Source organism: Canis lupus, chromosome 6 (genome assembly GCF_011100685.1).
Source record: "Canis lupus familiaris isolate Mischka breed German Shepherd chromosome 6, alternate assembly UU_Cfam_GSD_1.0, whole genome shotgun sequence".
In the NCBI taxonomy this organism is placed as follows: domain Eukaryota; kingdom Metazoa; phylum Chordata; class Mammalia; order Carnivora; family Canidae; genus Canis; species Canis lupus.
The window spans coordinates 16,942,164-16,959,528 of NC_049227.1; the positions used below are offsets into that span (position 1 = coordinate 16,942,164).

General features: G+C 50.2%; 1 protein-coding gene across 2 annotated transcripts; it reads right to left on the minus strand.

Moving 5' to 3' along the window:
• Positions 1 to 333: 333 nt before the first annotated feature.
• Positions 334 to 7,537, minus strand: ARMC5 (armadillo repeat containing 5). Of its 2 annotated transcripts, none has more exons than XM_038539723.1 (6): positions 5,863 to 7,537; positions 4,193 to 4,300; positions 3,313 to 4,099; positions 2,246 to 2,754; positions 1,503 to 1,635; positions 334 to 1,418 (listed from the first exon to the last, which is right to left on the minus strand). In XM_038539723.1, the coding sequence occupies exons 1-6, from the start codon at positions 6,341 to 6,343 to the stop codon at positions 599 to 601; spliced, it is 2,838 nt and encodes a 945-aa protein (XP_038395651.1). In that variant the 5' UTR covers positions 6,344 to 7,537; the 3' UTR covers positions 334 to 598. The 2 variants fall into 2 exon arrangements, with proteins under 2 accessions (XP_038395651.1, XP_038395652.1); XM_038539724.1 differs by lacking the exon at positions 5,863 to 7,537 and adding an exon at positions 5,085 to 5,815.
• Positions 7,538 to 17,365: the final 9,828 nt, after the last annotated feature.

Genomic DNA, 17,365 nt, shown 5'->3' on the forward strand with positions numbered 1-17,365 from the left:
CAAAGGCCCAAAGTGGGTGAAAGACACTCAGGAAACAGTAATGCCAAGGCCTTGGACATACATCCCCGTGCTCATTGCATTCCCTTGGCCCAGCCCCTTCATCCCTGACTAATGTGTGTGTCTAGCTGGGTAGCTGTCTGAGCAATGAAGTTGCGGGAGCTGGAAGCGGGTTTTCTCCAGTACCCTACTCTAGCCCAGGACTCCAGAAATTTACTTTTAAACTCCTATATGCCAGGGTGGCCCGTACTGAGATACGGCCACCTGAATAAGACCTAGTTGATTGGTGGGGTGAGGGGACCACAGGAAAGCAAGCAGACACCACACCATACGGTATCCAATTCCAAAGTTTTTAATCTCCACTCTGGAAGGCTGGGCCAGGCCAGGTGCCTGGGGTCCCGGGCTGTTCTCCGTCTTTGGGTCCACACTCAAACTGTGGGCCTTGGCTTCTCACTCCTGCGTCTTCAGACCATCATCCTGCGGTACAGTTCCATCCTCTCGTCGGTCCCTGATGGTGACGTCTGCTCAGCTTCCTCTCCTGCTGCTCCGAGGGAGTCCTCCTTCATAGCCAACTCATCCCTGGATCCCCTCCCCGGAGATATCAGCAGTCTAAGCTAGAGCCCTTGCCCCCCAATTCAACTCCCATCACCACAGCGAGTAAAGCCTCCATCAGGGGCCCGGTCTCCTCGCCAGCTGCCTCCACAAGCCCCATTAAGGCCAAGGCCCGCTTCCGCGGGCACTGCCCCGGCCCCAGGGTCCAGCGGGCACAATGGGCAACCAGCCGGGGCCGACCCAGGCGGAATACCTCACCCACAGACTCTGGGCCACCGTGGGGTCCCAGGTGAATATGGCCCACAGCCTCTTCCAGCTCCTCCTCCAGCCCAGGCAGCAAGAAACGGCCAGCAGCCTCCAGTGCCTCCTCAGCCTCTGAACCCAGCAGTGGCTGACCCAGTGGGGGAATGGGCCCCAGGGCAGCCCCACAGCCCCGGCAACCATGCAGGTGATGCAGGATAGGCCAGGCTGCGCTGGGTGACAGGCCTCGAAGCGGCACCAGGTTCATCTGGGCTTCAGCAAAGCTGCCAGCTAGCAGGGCCCGGAAGAAAGGTGAGGCAGTAGCTGAGGCAGCTCGCTGGGCAGGGAGCCGTAGGCCTGAGTCCAGCAGGAAGTGCAGGTCAGGGGCTGGGATGGGGGCTGGACCCAGCAGAGGTTCATAGAGGCAAGGGGAGGGAGCATCTAGGTCCAAGGGCATTGGAGGTGGAAGGGCTGGGATCACAGTGGGAGACACTAGGCCTTGGAGGCAGGAAAGGGAGTCCGCAGCAAAGAAGAGGAAGAGTGGATGTGGAGCTGGCCGAGTTAGTGCCGAGAGGAGGAGTCGGAGGCCGCCCTGGTCCAGAAGTAGCCGGCGCCACAGAGAGGGTTTCCTTTGGGAAGAAAGGGACTCTTTCAGAAGGTGAAATGAGTGGCACTGCTCCCGACCCCTGTGAGGCACCCACATCCCCCCTTACCGGCAGATGAAGGGCAGGGTTAATGCACAGGCCACACGGTCCTCAGGGCTTCCAGAGAGCAGCAGGTGGGTGAGGGCACCCACTCCAAAGGGTGATTCAGCCTGCACGGTCAGGTTCTGCAGCAACATCTCACCTGCAGAGGTGGGCAGAGCAGGTCAGGTTGGGAGCTGATGTCCCAGCTGTGGGTCCTTGAAAGGAAGGAGGCTAAAACCCCAGGGCACGCAAGAGGGGATGACTACAGGCCCAGAGAGAAAAGGTCTAAATGCTAGGAACTGGAGGTCAAGGATAAGAAAAAAGTGTGATGGTCAGGGAGTACGTCCAGCTTGGAAGGACTACAAGAGCCCATAGTCAGAGCACAGAAGACAAGGCAGTCCCTGGCCGTGTTGGGAGTGCTCGGGGCACCTGGGAGCATATGGGGCCTGAGCTGGGGCTTTCCAAGTCAGTGTGCCCAACGAGAAGCCAGTCAGGACAATGTGAGATTGGGTAAAGAAGAGCAGACTGGATAAAGAAATATAGACAGACACGATTCTAAGTCGTTGGAGCCAAGCCTGGTTTGGGGGTACCTAGGCCCCAAGACTTGGACAGAGGATGGAGCAGACCTTTGCATGGTGGGAGTCCCTCACCTCTTCCCACGTGGTGACTGAAGTTGGATAGTGGGCTAGAGGCAGTGAGAGCCACGAGCAGCAAGGTGAGGGTCTCAGTCCAGAACTAGAGGGGGATGGGGGCTCTTATGGGAGACGCACCCAGCTCCCGGTGCTGGCGTCGAGCTGGTCGGGCACGCAGCGTGGGCCAATCATCTGGGGCAACGCCTAACACAAGCCAGGCACGCAGCAGTGCAGCACCGTAGCTGCGCACGAAGGCCTCAAGACAGGCAGGGTTGCAGGTAAGGCGCGCCAGGATGCGTAGTGCCCGTGGGCTCGGTGGGCCCGGTGAGCCCGTCACATAGGCCAGCAGGCCACACAGGGCCGGGCCAGTAACCAGTGCCCCACTTGGGTCAGGAGCCTGTGAAAATCGTGACAATAGCAGCAGCGCTGGTCCCTCACGGCCCCAAGGCTCCTCAGAGGTGGCAGCAGGGCTGCGGCCAGGCGTGCGCAGTGTGCGAGGCGACCGCAGTGGCGGTGGACCCAGGGTGGGGCTGGTTGGCTCAGCTGGCTCTGGTGGTGGTGGTGGAGGCGGGGGACATCGCTCAGGGGACCAGTCCGGAGAGATGTCTCCTGGGCCTGCGGCATAGCCCTCAGAGATCAGCCATGACCTGCAGAGGGGAGAAAGGAGACACTGAACCCAGAGCCAACGTAAAGGAGCAGTGCCACAGAGCTGTCCTGCAAAAGGAGGTGACTGAAGCAGTGGGAGGAGGTAGGGCCAAGCGGAGGTAGGAGAGAAAGAGAAATGGAGGAAAAAACCCAACTCGTTCAGCAATTACTGATGCCTATCATGTGCCAAGCCCAGGATTAGGTACTAGGCACAAGCAATGAACAAAACGAAAGTCCCCGTCCTCTTAGAATTTATGTTCAAATGAAGGGCAAACAGGCAACAAAATTTTTAAAAAGGCCCAGTGAATCTGTCTGGTCCCCAAGTTCAGAGGTACTGGGGTAGAGCCAAGGCCAAACGCAAACCAAGGAAGAAAGGACATGTGCTTAACGGTGACTAGAAAGTGGTCATGTCCAGGGAGAACAAGGAGTCAGGAATCAGAGTCAATAAGAGTCCTGCTTTAAAAAAAAAAAAAGAAAAGAAACACTAAGAGTCCTGCTGAGACAGGGTAGGGGATGAGGGTAGGGTAGCGGAGAGAGCCAGCCATCAGGTGGGAACTCACCTTAGGCTTCGGAAGCTTCCAGCCTGTGCCCGCTCAGGGGTCCGCTCCTCAGGAAAGTCCCAGGAAGCAGCTTCTCTTCCCTCTTCTTCCTCATCACCAGCATCCCCACACAGCTGCCCAGCCAAGAGGGGTACGAGTCCCAGAGTCTGGAGCCGGCCCAGGGCTCCAGTGTCATAGAGGAAGCCCACCAGAGCAGCCACAACGCGAGGGTGCCAGGCACTGGCACGAGGGTCCCGTAGCAGACCCATCAACAGCTCCAAACCACCTGCGTCCCGCAGCCGGGCCCGGTTGATGGCCTCCCTGCACAGCAGGCACACAGCCCGCACCAGGGGCTGCTGGGAGGCTGGGCCAGCCCCATTGGGCCCTCTGCGCCGCCGGAGCTCACCCAGTAGTACCTCTACCCCACCAGCATTGCCCAGTGCAGGCCGTACAAGGCCTTGGGCACACAGGTTGGCGAGGATCAGGATAGTTGCCTCTCGTACTGCCTTTTTGGGGTGGGAGGCCAAACTGACCAGTGGTCCTAGTCCCCCACCGAGACTTAGCTGCTCAGCACAGGCCCGGGAGCAGCCTCGACTCAGCTCCAAGAGGGCACGGACTAGGGCCAAGGTCAGCGCAGGGTCTGGGGCAGCGGCCAGAAGCTCAGCCAGAGGGCGCACTGCTCCCTGCTGCGCCAGGGCCAGGCGGTGCTGGGGTGAGTCCGCCAGGTTGCGAAGGGCGCGCACCACACTCTGCAGACACTGTGAGTCCTGGCAGGCTGTCAGGCTCTCAACGAGCAAGGGAACAGCACCTGGAGAAGAGGAGGACAAAGAGTGAGCAAGGAGGTACCCGAGCCCCTCTCCCACCCAAGCACTGGCTAACTCCATGCTCAGAGCCTCCTCACCAGCAGAATGGATGTCCCCACAGCTCTCAGGTTCCATGGCCAAGTTCCCCAGAGCACGGGCTGTTCGGTTCTGGATGCTATCAGTCTTCACACACTGAAGAATAGTCACTGCAAGAGAATTTGGCCTCTTGAGGGTCCTACCCCCTTCTTGTCTCTCTCATTAATGACTTCAAGAATGTGGTCTGAAAGGGTCAGCGAAGGCCTCCAGAAGAGGTTAACACATAATGGGTCTGAAAGGTTAAGCAGGCAGGTATTTGTTACGAAAGATGGTGGATGGGGGTGTCACAGGGCATTTCAGGTCCAGAAGCAGCCTTTGCAAAGGCCCAGAAGTGAGATCCAATGTCTGAGCTATGATCTCATGGAGGGCCTCGAATGCCAGGCCAAGGGATCCGGCAGGACTTGAATATGAGGACAATGGGAACCACGCAGGGTTTTAAGAATAGGAGTGCTGTGATACAATGTGATACAATAGGGAGAATGGATTATAGGGAAAAAGAATAAGGCGGCGGGGGTGGGGGGGTTGGGGGGGTTGGGGGGCAGCAAGGAGTTGGTGTTGGCCAGCAAGGAGGCTGGCCCAATTGTTAAGGTGAGAAAGGACAGTGGCTTAAACCAAGTCAGGTACCAGCACAGACCAACACGCGGGCACCCGTTCCTGGGCACATGACGAAACAAGTAATAAACGGCGACGGATTCAGGAGATATTTAAAATATAGAACAGTAACTGAATGATGAGGGTCATATGCTAATAACAAAACCTGTTATTTATTAAGGACTTATTAACGTGCCTCGTGTCAAACATGTTACGGTCCAGGCGCACCTTATTAACAGGTTTAAAATATGCTAAAGTCTCCTTTTATCCAAAGTAAGACTTTGTCAAAACTGGCATACTTACTTTCCTAACTGGCGGGCCGTGTGTAAACTGTGTTCCCAACTTTGCCACTAAGAGGCGCCAAGAAAAAAAAAAGCTTGTTTTCTTTTGTTAGGATTTGTTATTGTGCTAGTTTTTGACAACCCAGAGTACCCAGTCTATGCTTAGAATATCTGCGTTCGGGACGCCTGGGTGGCTCAGTGGTTGAGCGTCTGCCTTCGACTCGGGGCATGATCCTGGAGTCCCGGGATCGAGTCCCACATCGGGCTCCCTGCGTGGAGCCTGCTTCTCCCTCTGCCTGTGTCTCTGCCTCTCTCTCATGAATAAATAAAATCTTAAAAAAAAAAAGAAGAAGAATATCTGCGTTCTATAGTTGCATCTCATTTTCTCCCTACTTCAATTTTGCGAGGTCGCTATTATTATTATTATTATTATTCCATCTTACAATGAGGGATCCTAGCTTTGGAGGGTCTGGCTCGGTGCAGAGAACGACCACACCTTTTGACGCAAGTTCATCAGAGGGTATAGGGGCCACTCCGAGGTGGAAGAGTACGAATCACCCAGAAGTCCTCAGCCAACCCTGTGGCCTCCACCAGCCCAGATTCGAGGGAACAGCCAGTGCGCAGGGAACGGCTGTGGTTGGCTGCTCTGGTCAGGCCCGGGGGTAACCTCCAAGCGAGGCTCGAGAGGCAGAGGCGCGGCGCCGCCAGAGCACCAGCACAAAGAACCCCGGGCCCCGCCCACGCCCGGAGAGGAGACTGGAGCGCCGAACCCCTCTAGGAAAAGAGGGCGGAGCACTTACCCAAAGGGAGAATGCCTCCGAGTCTGCGCACTTCAGCCCGGCACGCCCCTTCCGTACAGCAGTTGGCTAGGATGCTCAGCGCCAAGTCCAGGGTCTTGCGCAGGCGCGCTGGCGGCGAGGGCGACGACGAGGAGGACGCAGCGGAGGGGGCAGGGCCCGGCGAGGGGGCGGGGCCAGCAGAAGCCGCTGACTCGACGGACGAGGGGGCGGAGCCGGGGCCAGCCTGGGACGGGGCGGGGCCCGCTGCAGCCGCTCGCCGTAGCAGCGCGAGAAGGGGGCGGAGCCCGCCGCGCGCCCGGAAGCGCTCGATTCCCCCTGCTGCCTTGACGTGGCGCGTGCGGAGGGCTAAGAGCGCACGGCCCAAGGGTGTCTCGTTGGTAGCTGTGTCCTTTCCCCCACCTAGACCCTCCCCGGCCGCCGCCGTGAGCTGCGCGAGGCAGAACGAGAGCGAGTCCGTGAGGGTCGGTTTCGCAGCCGCCATCTTGGCTCAGGCCTAAGGCTCCGCCCCCCTCCTCGCCGCTCCTCCAAGGGAACGGAACTGGAAGAGAGGGGCGGGGCCGGGCACCTCCCCTCTGACGCTTTTTAAGCGGCGCCGCCGCAGTGATTTTGCAAGTTGGAAGTTGTAGTTCTCGGTCCCGGTGCTCTGCACAGTCGCAGGACGCACGTAGACAGTAGTGGTTACCTAATCCCTGTGCGCACCCCAGCGGCGCGTTCGGTGCATGCTGGGATATGTAGTCTGCCCCTTGCTTAGCACGCCGGGCTTAGGACCGAGGGGAAGCTCTCAGGGGGCTCGCCGTGGGCTGGTCCCTTTGGAGAACCCAGACATCCGACCTCGGAGTCTCAGTACCGTGCTGCTCCAGGTGCCGCGGCCACTCCGCCCCCACCCCCTCCACCCCGCGTGTCCACGACAGCGATCACCTTTTCCTTCCAGCTCGCTTCGCCGCCCCACAGCGATGGCCCGGGCGCCGAATTCCGCGCTGACGGATTCAGGATCGTGAGCCAGGCCCCAAAGTGTCAAATTCCTGACAGCGGCCGCAGATGCGGAGCTCTTGCTCAGTCAGGTGAAGGAGAGGGTTAAACCTACCGAGACCGTTCGCTGCCACTTCCTAGAGCGGCACGGGCTGGTGGACATTTCCGTTTCCGGTGCTGGCTCTGGGTCCGGAGTGTCTCCCGTCCTGGCTCCGCTTGTGAGCTGAGCGGCTGCTGTTTAGGAGACGGTGGTGGTGGTGGTGGTGGTGGTGGTTTTCACTGCAATGCAGTCAACGTGGCCAGAAGTGGCAAAGGAGAACTCGGACGGCGCGGAGCGGCAGGGGAAGCGGACATCCCGGGGAGCCCCGAGGTCCGCCCATCCCAGCGGGCCCTCCCTGGCGGCGACAGCCGGCCTCCTGGGAAATGCTGCTGGGTCTGAAATACCGATGTAGGTCAGGCTGTGGCCCAGGGAAGAGGCCTCTGGCAGGACCGTCTTGCAGTCCCCAAAGCCTTCGAGTGCCGGGAGTGTGGACTGACGGCATCCTGCCGCCCTGACCTCCTTCACCACCAAATCAGCCGCGCAGGTGACAATCAATCCCTATTGTTCTGGGTGTGGCAAGAGCTTCCAGCGAGGCTCACAACTAGTTAAGCGCCACCATGTACACACGGATGAGAAACCATACCCCTGCCCTGGCCTGAGTGTGGCGGCTGTTTCAGCCTCAGTTCCAACTTGTGCAACACCCTGGTTTCCCACTCAAGCCTCCAGTTTCACAAGCTCCCAGAGTGCAGGGAGGCCTCGGGCCGCGGCTCCAACCTGATTAAGCACCAGCGGAAGCCCTATAGCTGCTGAGTGTGGTAAGACTTTCAGTGTTCGCTCCATTCTAATCCAGCACCAGCAGGCACACAGGGGCGAGAAGCCCTACCGCTGGAGGGACTGTGTGGCAAGAGCTTCAGCCTTAGCTCCAGTCTGTTGCAGAACCAGCGCTCACACAGGGATGTGAAGCCCTTACTGCTGTGCCCAATCTGGTGACAGCTCTGGGTGCAGCTTTTATCTGTTCAAGCACCAGCATTCACACACTGGGGAGAAGCCCTATAATTACTGTAAATGTGTCAAGAACTTCAACAGCTCGTACAGCCTGGCACCAGCATAAGCATAGCGAAGAACAACCCCAAACATGGCCATGGCTTTAGTGAGCATACCCAATTCATTGAGCACCAGTGTATTCAATTGGGCGGACAACCCTATGCCCATTCAGAATGTGACAAAACCTTCTACCACAGCTCCAAGCTCCTTAAACACCAATGCATGCCCACAGGCGAGATACCCTGTAAGTGTCCCAGTTGCAGCAAGAGTTTTGTAGGCAGTTTAGATCTGCTGCAGCACCAACATACTCACACAGGCCAGAAGCCTTAACATTTGCCCTGAGTGTGGCAAGAGCTTCAGGCAGAGTGCTCATCTACCAGGTGGCCCACAGTGGTAAGAAGCCCTGTGTCTCCCTCCAGTGTGCGGCAAGGTATTTGCCAGCAGCTCCAACCTAGGCCAGCACCAACAGATGTTCCAGGGTGGCAGCCCCTGCCAATATCCCTAGCTTCAGTTTCAGCCCAAACTTCAGTTCTGACTTTGGTCCAGTCCTCAAGAAGCCTGAGCATCTCTAAGCAAATCTCTTTTCTGCTCCTCTAGGGCTGTTGATTGGTGGACTGAAATCAGGGAAACCCAGGCTGGAAGAATTAGGACAGTAGAGCCTTCAAAGAGCCTTCCCCAAAAAGAAGGCTTAAGTATGTTTTTTGAGGACCCAGAGACAGAATGTCAGCTGGAGGGAGAGTTTTTAGATGGTAGGAGCTACCTGGCCCAGCTGATTCCAGATGTAGGGACACCTTTGGCAGCTGCCGATCAGATCCCTTCATGGGCCTAAGGAATGATGGGATTAATCATTTCAAGAGCAACAATTGCCTCACCCCAGAGGCATGGGACCAGATATCAGGCACCCCTGTGAAAGAGAACCATCTACAGGGGTGTAAGCTAGGGCTGGTAGGGCCCACAACCAAAGGACCAGGAGACCTGTCTGATAAGTTCATGCTTTGTGACATTTCTAGGCAGGGGCAAAAGGCCCAGGGTTCGTCATGTGCCCCTTCCCTTGCAGGTTCCTCAGAATACTTTGTCAGATTCCTCAACAGGAAAAGTGGTGAAGATTCACTTGTGTATCTCATAAAGTTCACATTGAGGACTTAAGGCTCTTTTGCCAGAACATTGGAAAGAGCTGCCTAAATAAATGTACTTCTATTGGTAAAACTTATAGAAGCCAGAGGGAAGCTTCCCAAAGCACTATATAATCTGTGCCCAGAGCAGAGTCCAAGCTATGAGAGGTTTCTCTTTCCTTTCCATAGCTGTCTGTGTTCCTGGGAGAGGCACAGTCTTTTTGAGGTTGGAGGAGGTTTAATGCCCACCCCTGTGGGGCCGTCCCTCCACTATTAGCCCCATGCCTATAGCACCCTATCCCCAAATTTTGCCTTCTTTTATCAGACTTGCATCTAGAATTAGGCAGAATAGGAGTAAAGGAAAGGAATGTGAAGCAACCCCTCTCTCAGCCTCTAGGAGAATGTCCAGGTCTATCTCTTCCTAGTTATGTGACCTTAGACAGGTCTGCCTCTTCTGATCTTCAGTTTCTCCATTTGTAATACAGGAATAATGATGGCTACCTCACAACATTGTGTTGAGGATTCCATGGGATCATGTACATGATACACCTGAGTCAAAGGGATGACTCTAAACCTCAGTTCTATCTCCTTCAAGTCTAGAGCCTTTTCACTGGTGGTATCAGTCAAGAAGCATCATGCCAGCTTGTGTTCTAGCTCCTCCATAGAGGACTCACTTATTTCACTAGCATAATACCCTCTTGTTCCATCCATGTTTTGGCAAATGGCAAGATTTCATTCTTTTTGATGGCTAAGTAATCTCTCTCTCTCTCTCTCTGTGTATGTACCACATCTTTTTTATCCATTCATCTATCCATGAACATTTGAGTTCTATCCATATTTTGGCTATTGTAGATAGTGCTGCTATAAACATTAGGGTGCATGTGCCCCTTGGCATCACTATGTTTATATCCTTTGGATAAATACCCAGTAGTGCAACTGCTGGGTCATAGGGTAGTTCTATTTTCAATTTTTTGAGGAACCTCCATACTGTTCTCTAAAGTGGCTGAACCAGTTTGCATTCCCACCCACAATGTAAGAGAGCTCCCCTTTCTCTGTATTCTCACCAACATCTGTTGCAGAGACATAGGCAGAGGGAGAAGCAAGCTCCCTGTGGGGAGCCTGATGCAGAACTCGATCCCAGGACCCCAGGATCATGACCTGAGCCAAATACAGACGCTCAACCACTGAGCCACCCAGGTGCCCCTGGTTTTCTTTTTCAACATTACTTTGGCTATTCAGGGTCTTACCTGGTTCTATACAAATTTTAGAATTGTTTGTTCTAGCTCCATGAAAAATGCTGGTGCTAATTTGATAGGGATTGAATTGAATGTGTATATTGCTCTAGGAAGTATAGACATTTTAACAATATTTGTTCTTCCAATCTATGAGCATGGAACATTTTTCTTTGTGTCTTCCACAATTTCTTTCCACAATTCTTTCATAAGTGTTCTATAGTTTCCAGTGTACAGAACTTTTATCTCTTTGGTTATTCCTAGGTATCTTATGGTTTTTGGTCCATTTTTGTAACCTAATCTTGGAAGTGACATCCCATCATTTCTGCCACATTCTACTTGCTAAAAGGTAGTCACTAAATCCAGTCTACATTGAAGGGGAGAGAACTATATAAAGGCATGACTACTAGGAGGTGGGAATCATTGAGGCCACCCTGAAAGTTGTCTCCCATACTCCTAGTTGAACTGTCATTGACCACACTCATGCCTTGTAAAATGTTTCTGTCTGTCACATGTAAAACCCCTCTCGCAATCTCATCCTAATTTCAGGGTGGGGCAACCTAGGATGGTGGTAGCATTTTTCTGGGAAACCCCAAATGAATTGTGAGGAAGGCCTTGGCAAGGGTGAGGACATGGAGGTGTAGAAGTCAGAAAGAGATGAGGGCAGAGCACAGAGAACTGCTTCCAGCACCTGCCTTCTCACATCTATTGGCACTGCTTCTCTGAACCAGCTGGTGCTCACATTTTCCAAGTAGTTGGGCACAAGTCCTAGATTCTCACATAAAAGCACATATGAAAATTATCCGCAACCTGGAGATTTTGAGCTTTGTCAGCACCCTGGGAAGATTATCTGGGGGCAGGGGGAGTAAGAATATAACTATTTCTTCTCTTACAGATAATTTTTCTATTGCTTCAATATTTCCCCCGCAAAAATAAAAACAAAACAATCCTGAAGCTTGGAATTGGATCACTTGGCCCTTTCACTTCGTTATCTACTCCCAGTTCAAAATGCTTGCATCTCTTAGTGGCCAGCATCCTCTTGGATCTGAATTAGATCAAAACATTCAATCTTTGTAAAGTCAGAAGCTCTTTGGACACCAAGAAGTTTCCTGAAGATTTTTCTTCCAGCCTATCCATGCCAGCTTCTTTGTGCCATTTTTTTTTTCTTTATGCCATTCTTTACTCACTCCCCCAATCACTTCCTCTCTCTGGGCTTCAGTTTCATCCTCTGCAAAATGAGCAGATAGAATGAAATTGTCTTCAAGTCCTGCAATGAGTTAATGATTCTACTATGTGTAGGGTGCATGCTGTGAGCAAGGGTTCATACTTGGCTTTCCTACACTTTGGGTGTCATTTGATACCCAGAACCTATTCTTACCTCCTAATGAGCCTGTCTGGACTAAAAATTACATTTCTTAGATTTCTTTGCACATTAGGTTCTTCCACTTAGATGTCCATGCATGAGATTTAGAAGGTAGAAGTGAAACAGGAGCCACTTTCTTATTGCAATTGGCCATTTTCTGATGACTAGTAAGGTAGAGAAGACATGGAGGTCTTCTGTAGTAGTATTACAGTATCCAAACTCCAGCCTTTTGGTTGTTAAAAGGCAGGTTAAAGGCAATGAAGCAGCCTCCTAATTCCTGATTTGCAACTATGTGACCTTGGTTACAGATGTGTAGTTTTTCAACTTGGTAGTTCCAAGTGCAACCTCCTGATTGCTCATTTTCCTGGTTGTAACAGAAGCTCCTCTAGTGAGTCAATTTGGTAGTGTTAACAGAACCAGCCTTCTCAGTCCAGCCTGGCCAACAAGTTTGTAATCAACTAGTTCATAGCTCAAAATACCTATGGTAGAATTGCCCTAATACTGTCACGTATAAGATATGCTAACCTATTTAAATTTCAGTGGACTTGGGCAGCCCGGGTGGCTCAGCGGTTTAGCGCCGCCTTCAGCCCAGGGTGTGATCCTGGAGACCTGGGATCGAGTCCCACGTCGGGCTCCCGGCATGGAGCCTGCCTCTCCCTCTGCCTGTGTCTCTGCCTCTCTCTCTCTCTCTCATAAGTAAATAAAATCGTTAAAAAAAATTCAGTGGACTCACCTGTACAATGGGAAAGATAATGCCTACTGTGAATAGTGAGATAATGTATATAAAGTATCCAGCACATGTAGGGTCTCAGTGATGATATCTCTCACCATTATTATAATTCTAGGGAATATCAAGAGTTAAAAGATGAAATACAAACTGACCCTTCCCTCTAGAGGTGAAAACTCACTAGAGAGGTAAGAATTTGGCATGAAATAATAAAGGCAATGAATGATGAGGGACAAAAGAGTAGGACAGAATGTCAGGGCTTTAGAGGAATTCAAAAGAAGGAACTACCTCAACTGCCTCCCAATGGCCACCCTATTGATCTTTTCCCATGTGTTAGACATTCCTTAAAACCTCCTCACACAATGGGTACAATTGTCCTCCTTTCACAGGTTAAGAAACTAAGACTCAGACAGAAAGGGAAGGTGACTCACTCAGGGTCACCTGCCTAGAAAATGTTAAAGCTGGGATTTCAACCAGGATCATTTGCCTCCAGAAGTGGATTGAATGGTGACACCCCCATCCCCAAAATATGTCCATGTTTTAATTCCTGGAACTTGTGAATGTTGCCTTATTTGAAAAAAGGGTCTTTGCATATATAATTAAATTAATAATATTAAGATGAAATCATCCTGGATTACCCAGTGGGTCCTATATTTAATGGTAATTACACTTAAAAAATAAAGAAGAGATGACAGAGGAGAAGGACATGTGACGACAGAGGCAGAAATGGGAATGATGTGGCCACAAACTGACGAAGCCAATGAATAGCACAGCTACCAGAACACAGAAAAGCTAAGGAAGGATCCTCACCCACAGGCTCCAGAGGGAGTACAGCCCTGCCAATACCTTGATTTCAGATTTCAAACCTTCAGAACTACAAGAGAATAAATTTCTCTTGTTTTAAACCACCCACCATATAGTAATACCCAATAGATAGTGATATATGCAGCCCTAGGAAACTAATATACCTTTCAAAGCCGAGTTTCCTGCTAAGCTAAGACCTCCTTGGTTCTCGCATCTTCCCTGTTTTCTTTTTAAGATTATATTTATTTATTCATGAGAGACATAGAGAGAGGCAGAGACACTGGTAGAGGGAGAAGCAGGATCCATGCAGGGAGCCCAACGTAGGACTCGATCCTGGGACCCCAGGGTCACACCCTGAGCTGAAGGCAGACACTCAACCGCTGAGCCACCCAGGTGTCCCTCCTGCCTTCCCTGTTACGCCCCTCAGCTGTACCTTCAATCACCTCCCTGGAGGATGAAGAGACAGAATAAGGAGTGGGATAGAAGCACTGCCTTCCAGCAAATCTGACATCTTTTCTTTTCTGAAAAGGGAGAGATTGTGTAGGCAGTGGTGAGAGACCGTTATTGTCAACATTTCACAAAGCCAAACAGAAGTCCTACTTCTCCTTCTACATACCCAATAAGTGTGGTTTGGCCTGAAGTAACCACCGTCACCCCACTGACTTAACTCTTACTAAAAGCAAAGAAACTTAGCCAGGCTACTCCCTCAACTGGCCAAAGGTTCTCCTCCCTGGAGAAGCAGGCATCACAGAATCACAGGATTTCAGAGACATAAGGAGCCTCGAGTTTTGGGAAGTTTCACACATTGGTGACTACTATTACTATGGCTACTGTATTGGTAATCAAGATGCTGGCCAGTTTGGTTCCTGATGAAATCTCTCTTCCTGGCTAGAGAGAGAGAGAGAGAGAAGGGAAGAGAAGAGAGAAGAGAAGAGAAGAGGAAGAAGAAGAAGAAGAGGGAGGAGGAGGAAAAAAGGGGAGGAGGAGGAAGAGGGAGGGGGAAAAGGCAGAGGTGAGGAGGATGGGAGAGATAGAGAAGGGAAAAGAAGAAAGGGGGAGGAAAGGAAGAGGGAAATGTGGAGAAAGGGAGAGAGAGAGAGAAAGAGAGAGGGAGGGAGAGATGAAGAAATGAAGAGAAAGCGAGCTCTGGTGTCTCTCTTTGTGTAAGGACACCAGACCTGTCAGATTAAAGTCCCACCCTATGACATTATTTAGCCTTTATCACTCCCTTGCCATCCCCATCTCCAAATATAGTCACATTAGGAATTAAAATTTTGACATATAAGTTTTTTGGGGAAATATCCATAAGACCTCCTATCATTCCAGCCTTAGGCAACCACTAATATATTTCCTATCTCTATAGATGACCTATTCTGAACATTTCATATAAATGGACTCATATAATGTGTGGGCCTTTATGACTGGCTTCTTTCACTTACCATAATGGTTTCAAGATCCATCCAAGTCATAGGCTGTATCAGTACTTTGTTACTTTTTATTGGGAATTTTTTTAAAGATTTTATTTATTTATTCATGATAGACAGAGAGAGGCAGAGACACAGGCAGAGGGAGAAGCAGGCTCCATGCAGGGAGCCCGATGCGGGACTTGATCCCGGGACTCCAGGATCGTGCCCTGGGCCAAAGGCAGGTGCCAAACCGCTGAGCCACCAAGGGATCCCGGTTATTGGGAATTTTTATTCCAGTTTATGGATATACCACATTTTCTTTATCCATTCATCAGTTGCTGGCCATTTGGGTTGTTTCCACTTTGGGACTATTATAAATAATGCTTCTATGAACACCCATGGACAAGACTTGAGGGAATATTCTTTTATTTTTCTTGGATGTATATTTAGGAGTGGCATTACTGGATCATTTCACTCTATGTTCAACCATTTGAAGACTTGCCAAACTGTTTTCTAACGCAGTTGTGTCATTTTACATTCCTACCAGCATTGCATGGGGGTTACAATCTTTCCATATCCTTGCAATATTTGTTAATTATTTGTCTTTTAAATTATGGTTATCCTAATGGGTATAAAGTGGTACCCCATTGTGGTTTTTTTAAAAAGATTTTATTTATTTTTTTAAAGCTTTTATTCATTTATTCATGAGAGACACAGAGAGAGAGCGAGAGGCAGAGACACAGGCAGAGGGAGAAGCAGGCCCCATGCAGGGAGCCCGATGCAGGACTCGATCCCGGGACTCCAGGATCAGGCCCTAGGCCGAAGGCAGGCACTAAACCGCTGAGCCACCCAGGGATCCCCTAAGATTTTATTTATTTATTCATGAGAGACAGAGAGAGAGAGAGAAAGGCAGAGACACAGGCAGAGGGAGAAGCAGGCTCCATGCAGGGAGTCCGACATGGGACTCCATCCTGGGACTGCAGGATCACACCCTGGGCCGAAGGCAGGCGCTAAACTGCTGAGCCACCTAGGGATCCCCCCATTGTGGTTTTGATTTGCATTTCCCTCATGGCTACTGATGTTGAGCATCATGTGCTTATTGGCCAATTGTATATCATCTTTGAAGAACTATCTATTTAGGTCATTTCTAAATTGAGTTATTTGTATTTTTATTATTGAGCTGCCATAGTTATTTATGTATTCTAGGTACAAGTTCTTTATCAGATATTTGGCTGAAACATATCTCCCATTCGGTGGGTTGTGTTTCACTTTTTCAAAAATGCCCCTTGAAACACAAAAGGTGTTCATTTTGATGGCATGCAGTTTATACTTTTTCTTTTGCTGATTACGATTTGGTGTCATATATATAAGAAAACATTGCCTAATCCAAAGTTATGAAGACTCTAAGAGTTTTAAGAGAGAGTTTTCTCTCTTTTTCTCTCTTTATTGTTTTAGTTTACATCTATGTCTCTGATCATTTTGAGTTAATTTTCGTATATGGTTGTGAGGTAGGGCTTCAAATTCATTCTCTTCCATGTAGAGATCAAGTATTTGTGTAATGTACTATATAGTCTCATGTTGGGGGGGCGCTGTAAATGGTGTATTAAATTAAGAATATGCAGTTTATGACCCCCTGGATGAAGAAGCAAAAGGTACCCCAAGGGGTCAGTAGGTAGCTCCCTCAGTATCCAAGGCCCTACTTTGGGAAATTGAAAACTCCTGGTGTCATTTTGATTGAAGGCATAGCTTCAGGGAAGAAAGAAAAAAAAATCACAAGATATATCACTTACAAATCCCAGACATGGAAGAGCAATGAGCTTGAGGAAGGGCAGCCCTCTGTCCCAGGTCATGACCACAGGAGAAAGAGAGCAGGGTAGTACCTACCTAAGCAACCACCAAAGGTGGTTGGGGCAGAAGTCACTAATTTTCAAGGGCTCAACTCCAAGTGGTTATCTTAAAAGATGCCCTGGGAAAAACAAAATGGGAACTTGAGGCAGGAAGCTCAGCTCTTAATATAAATGTCCAGACTCTGTGAACAGGGTTATTATACAGTAAAATGCCTACACAGCAACTCAAAATAGCTGTTTTCTGATTATACACTTCTGACTTGCCAAGCAGCAGGCAAAGCTGACTCTGGAATCCACAGAGAGTCTTCAAAGAACATGAGTGCTGGTAGTTAGAAATCAGGTGTGTACAGAAGTTGGTAAGAGTAAGAGCTTTCAAGAAGGGGACCAACAGCCTTGGCTAACTCCATGCAGAGCATATATATATATGCATCCATATATATATGGATTTCTAAAAAACATACTGTGATTTTGCCTGATTTTGAGTCTTTGGGGTTTTTTTATGAGTCTTTTTGAAATAGAACTGGACTCTATTATTCTGTCTCATTTCTTCTGTGCTACAACGTTTGCAAAGTAGTTACACATGGTTGTAATCATCCATTTTTGTTGTTCTATAGTATTTCACTGTTTGAAATGCCATTAATTTATATATCCTTTTAATTGCTGATGAACATTGATTGTTTTTAATTCTTGGCTATTAGGAACAATGCTTCTAGGACCACTTTGTAGCCATATACAGGTATGTGAGTTTCTAGTGAACTTTCTTTTGTGAGAATTACTGTGAGAACTACTGCTTTTCAGCACTACCAGGACTCTTCTTAATCATGCAGTTGGACTTTCCCTAATTCTACAAAGGGCAACTGCAGGGAAAGGAAGAGCATGAATGGCCCAAGGTCACTCAGGCAGCTGGTGGCAGAACTCAGACCATTATCAGGGTCCTTTGCAGATGTAGCCCATGTCTG

Coding starts and splice junctions, on each gene's coding strand:
- ARMC5 (XM_038539723.1), bottom strand. CDS start 6,343: ATGGCGGCTGCGAAACCGACCCTCACGGACTCGCTCTCGTTCTGCCTC. Junction 4,301..5,862: donor CGGAGGCATTCTCCCTTTGG/GTAAGTGCTCCG, acceptor ATTCTCTTGCAG/TGACTATTCTTCAGTGTGTG. Junction 2,755..3,312: donor GGAAGCTTCCGAAGCCTAAG/GTGAGTTCCCAC, acceptor TCCCCTCTGCAG/GTCATGGCTGATCTCTGAGG.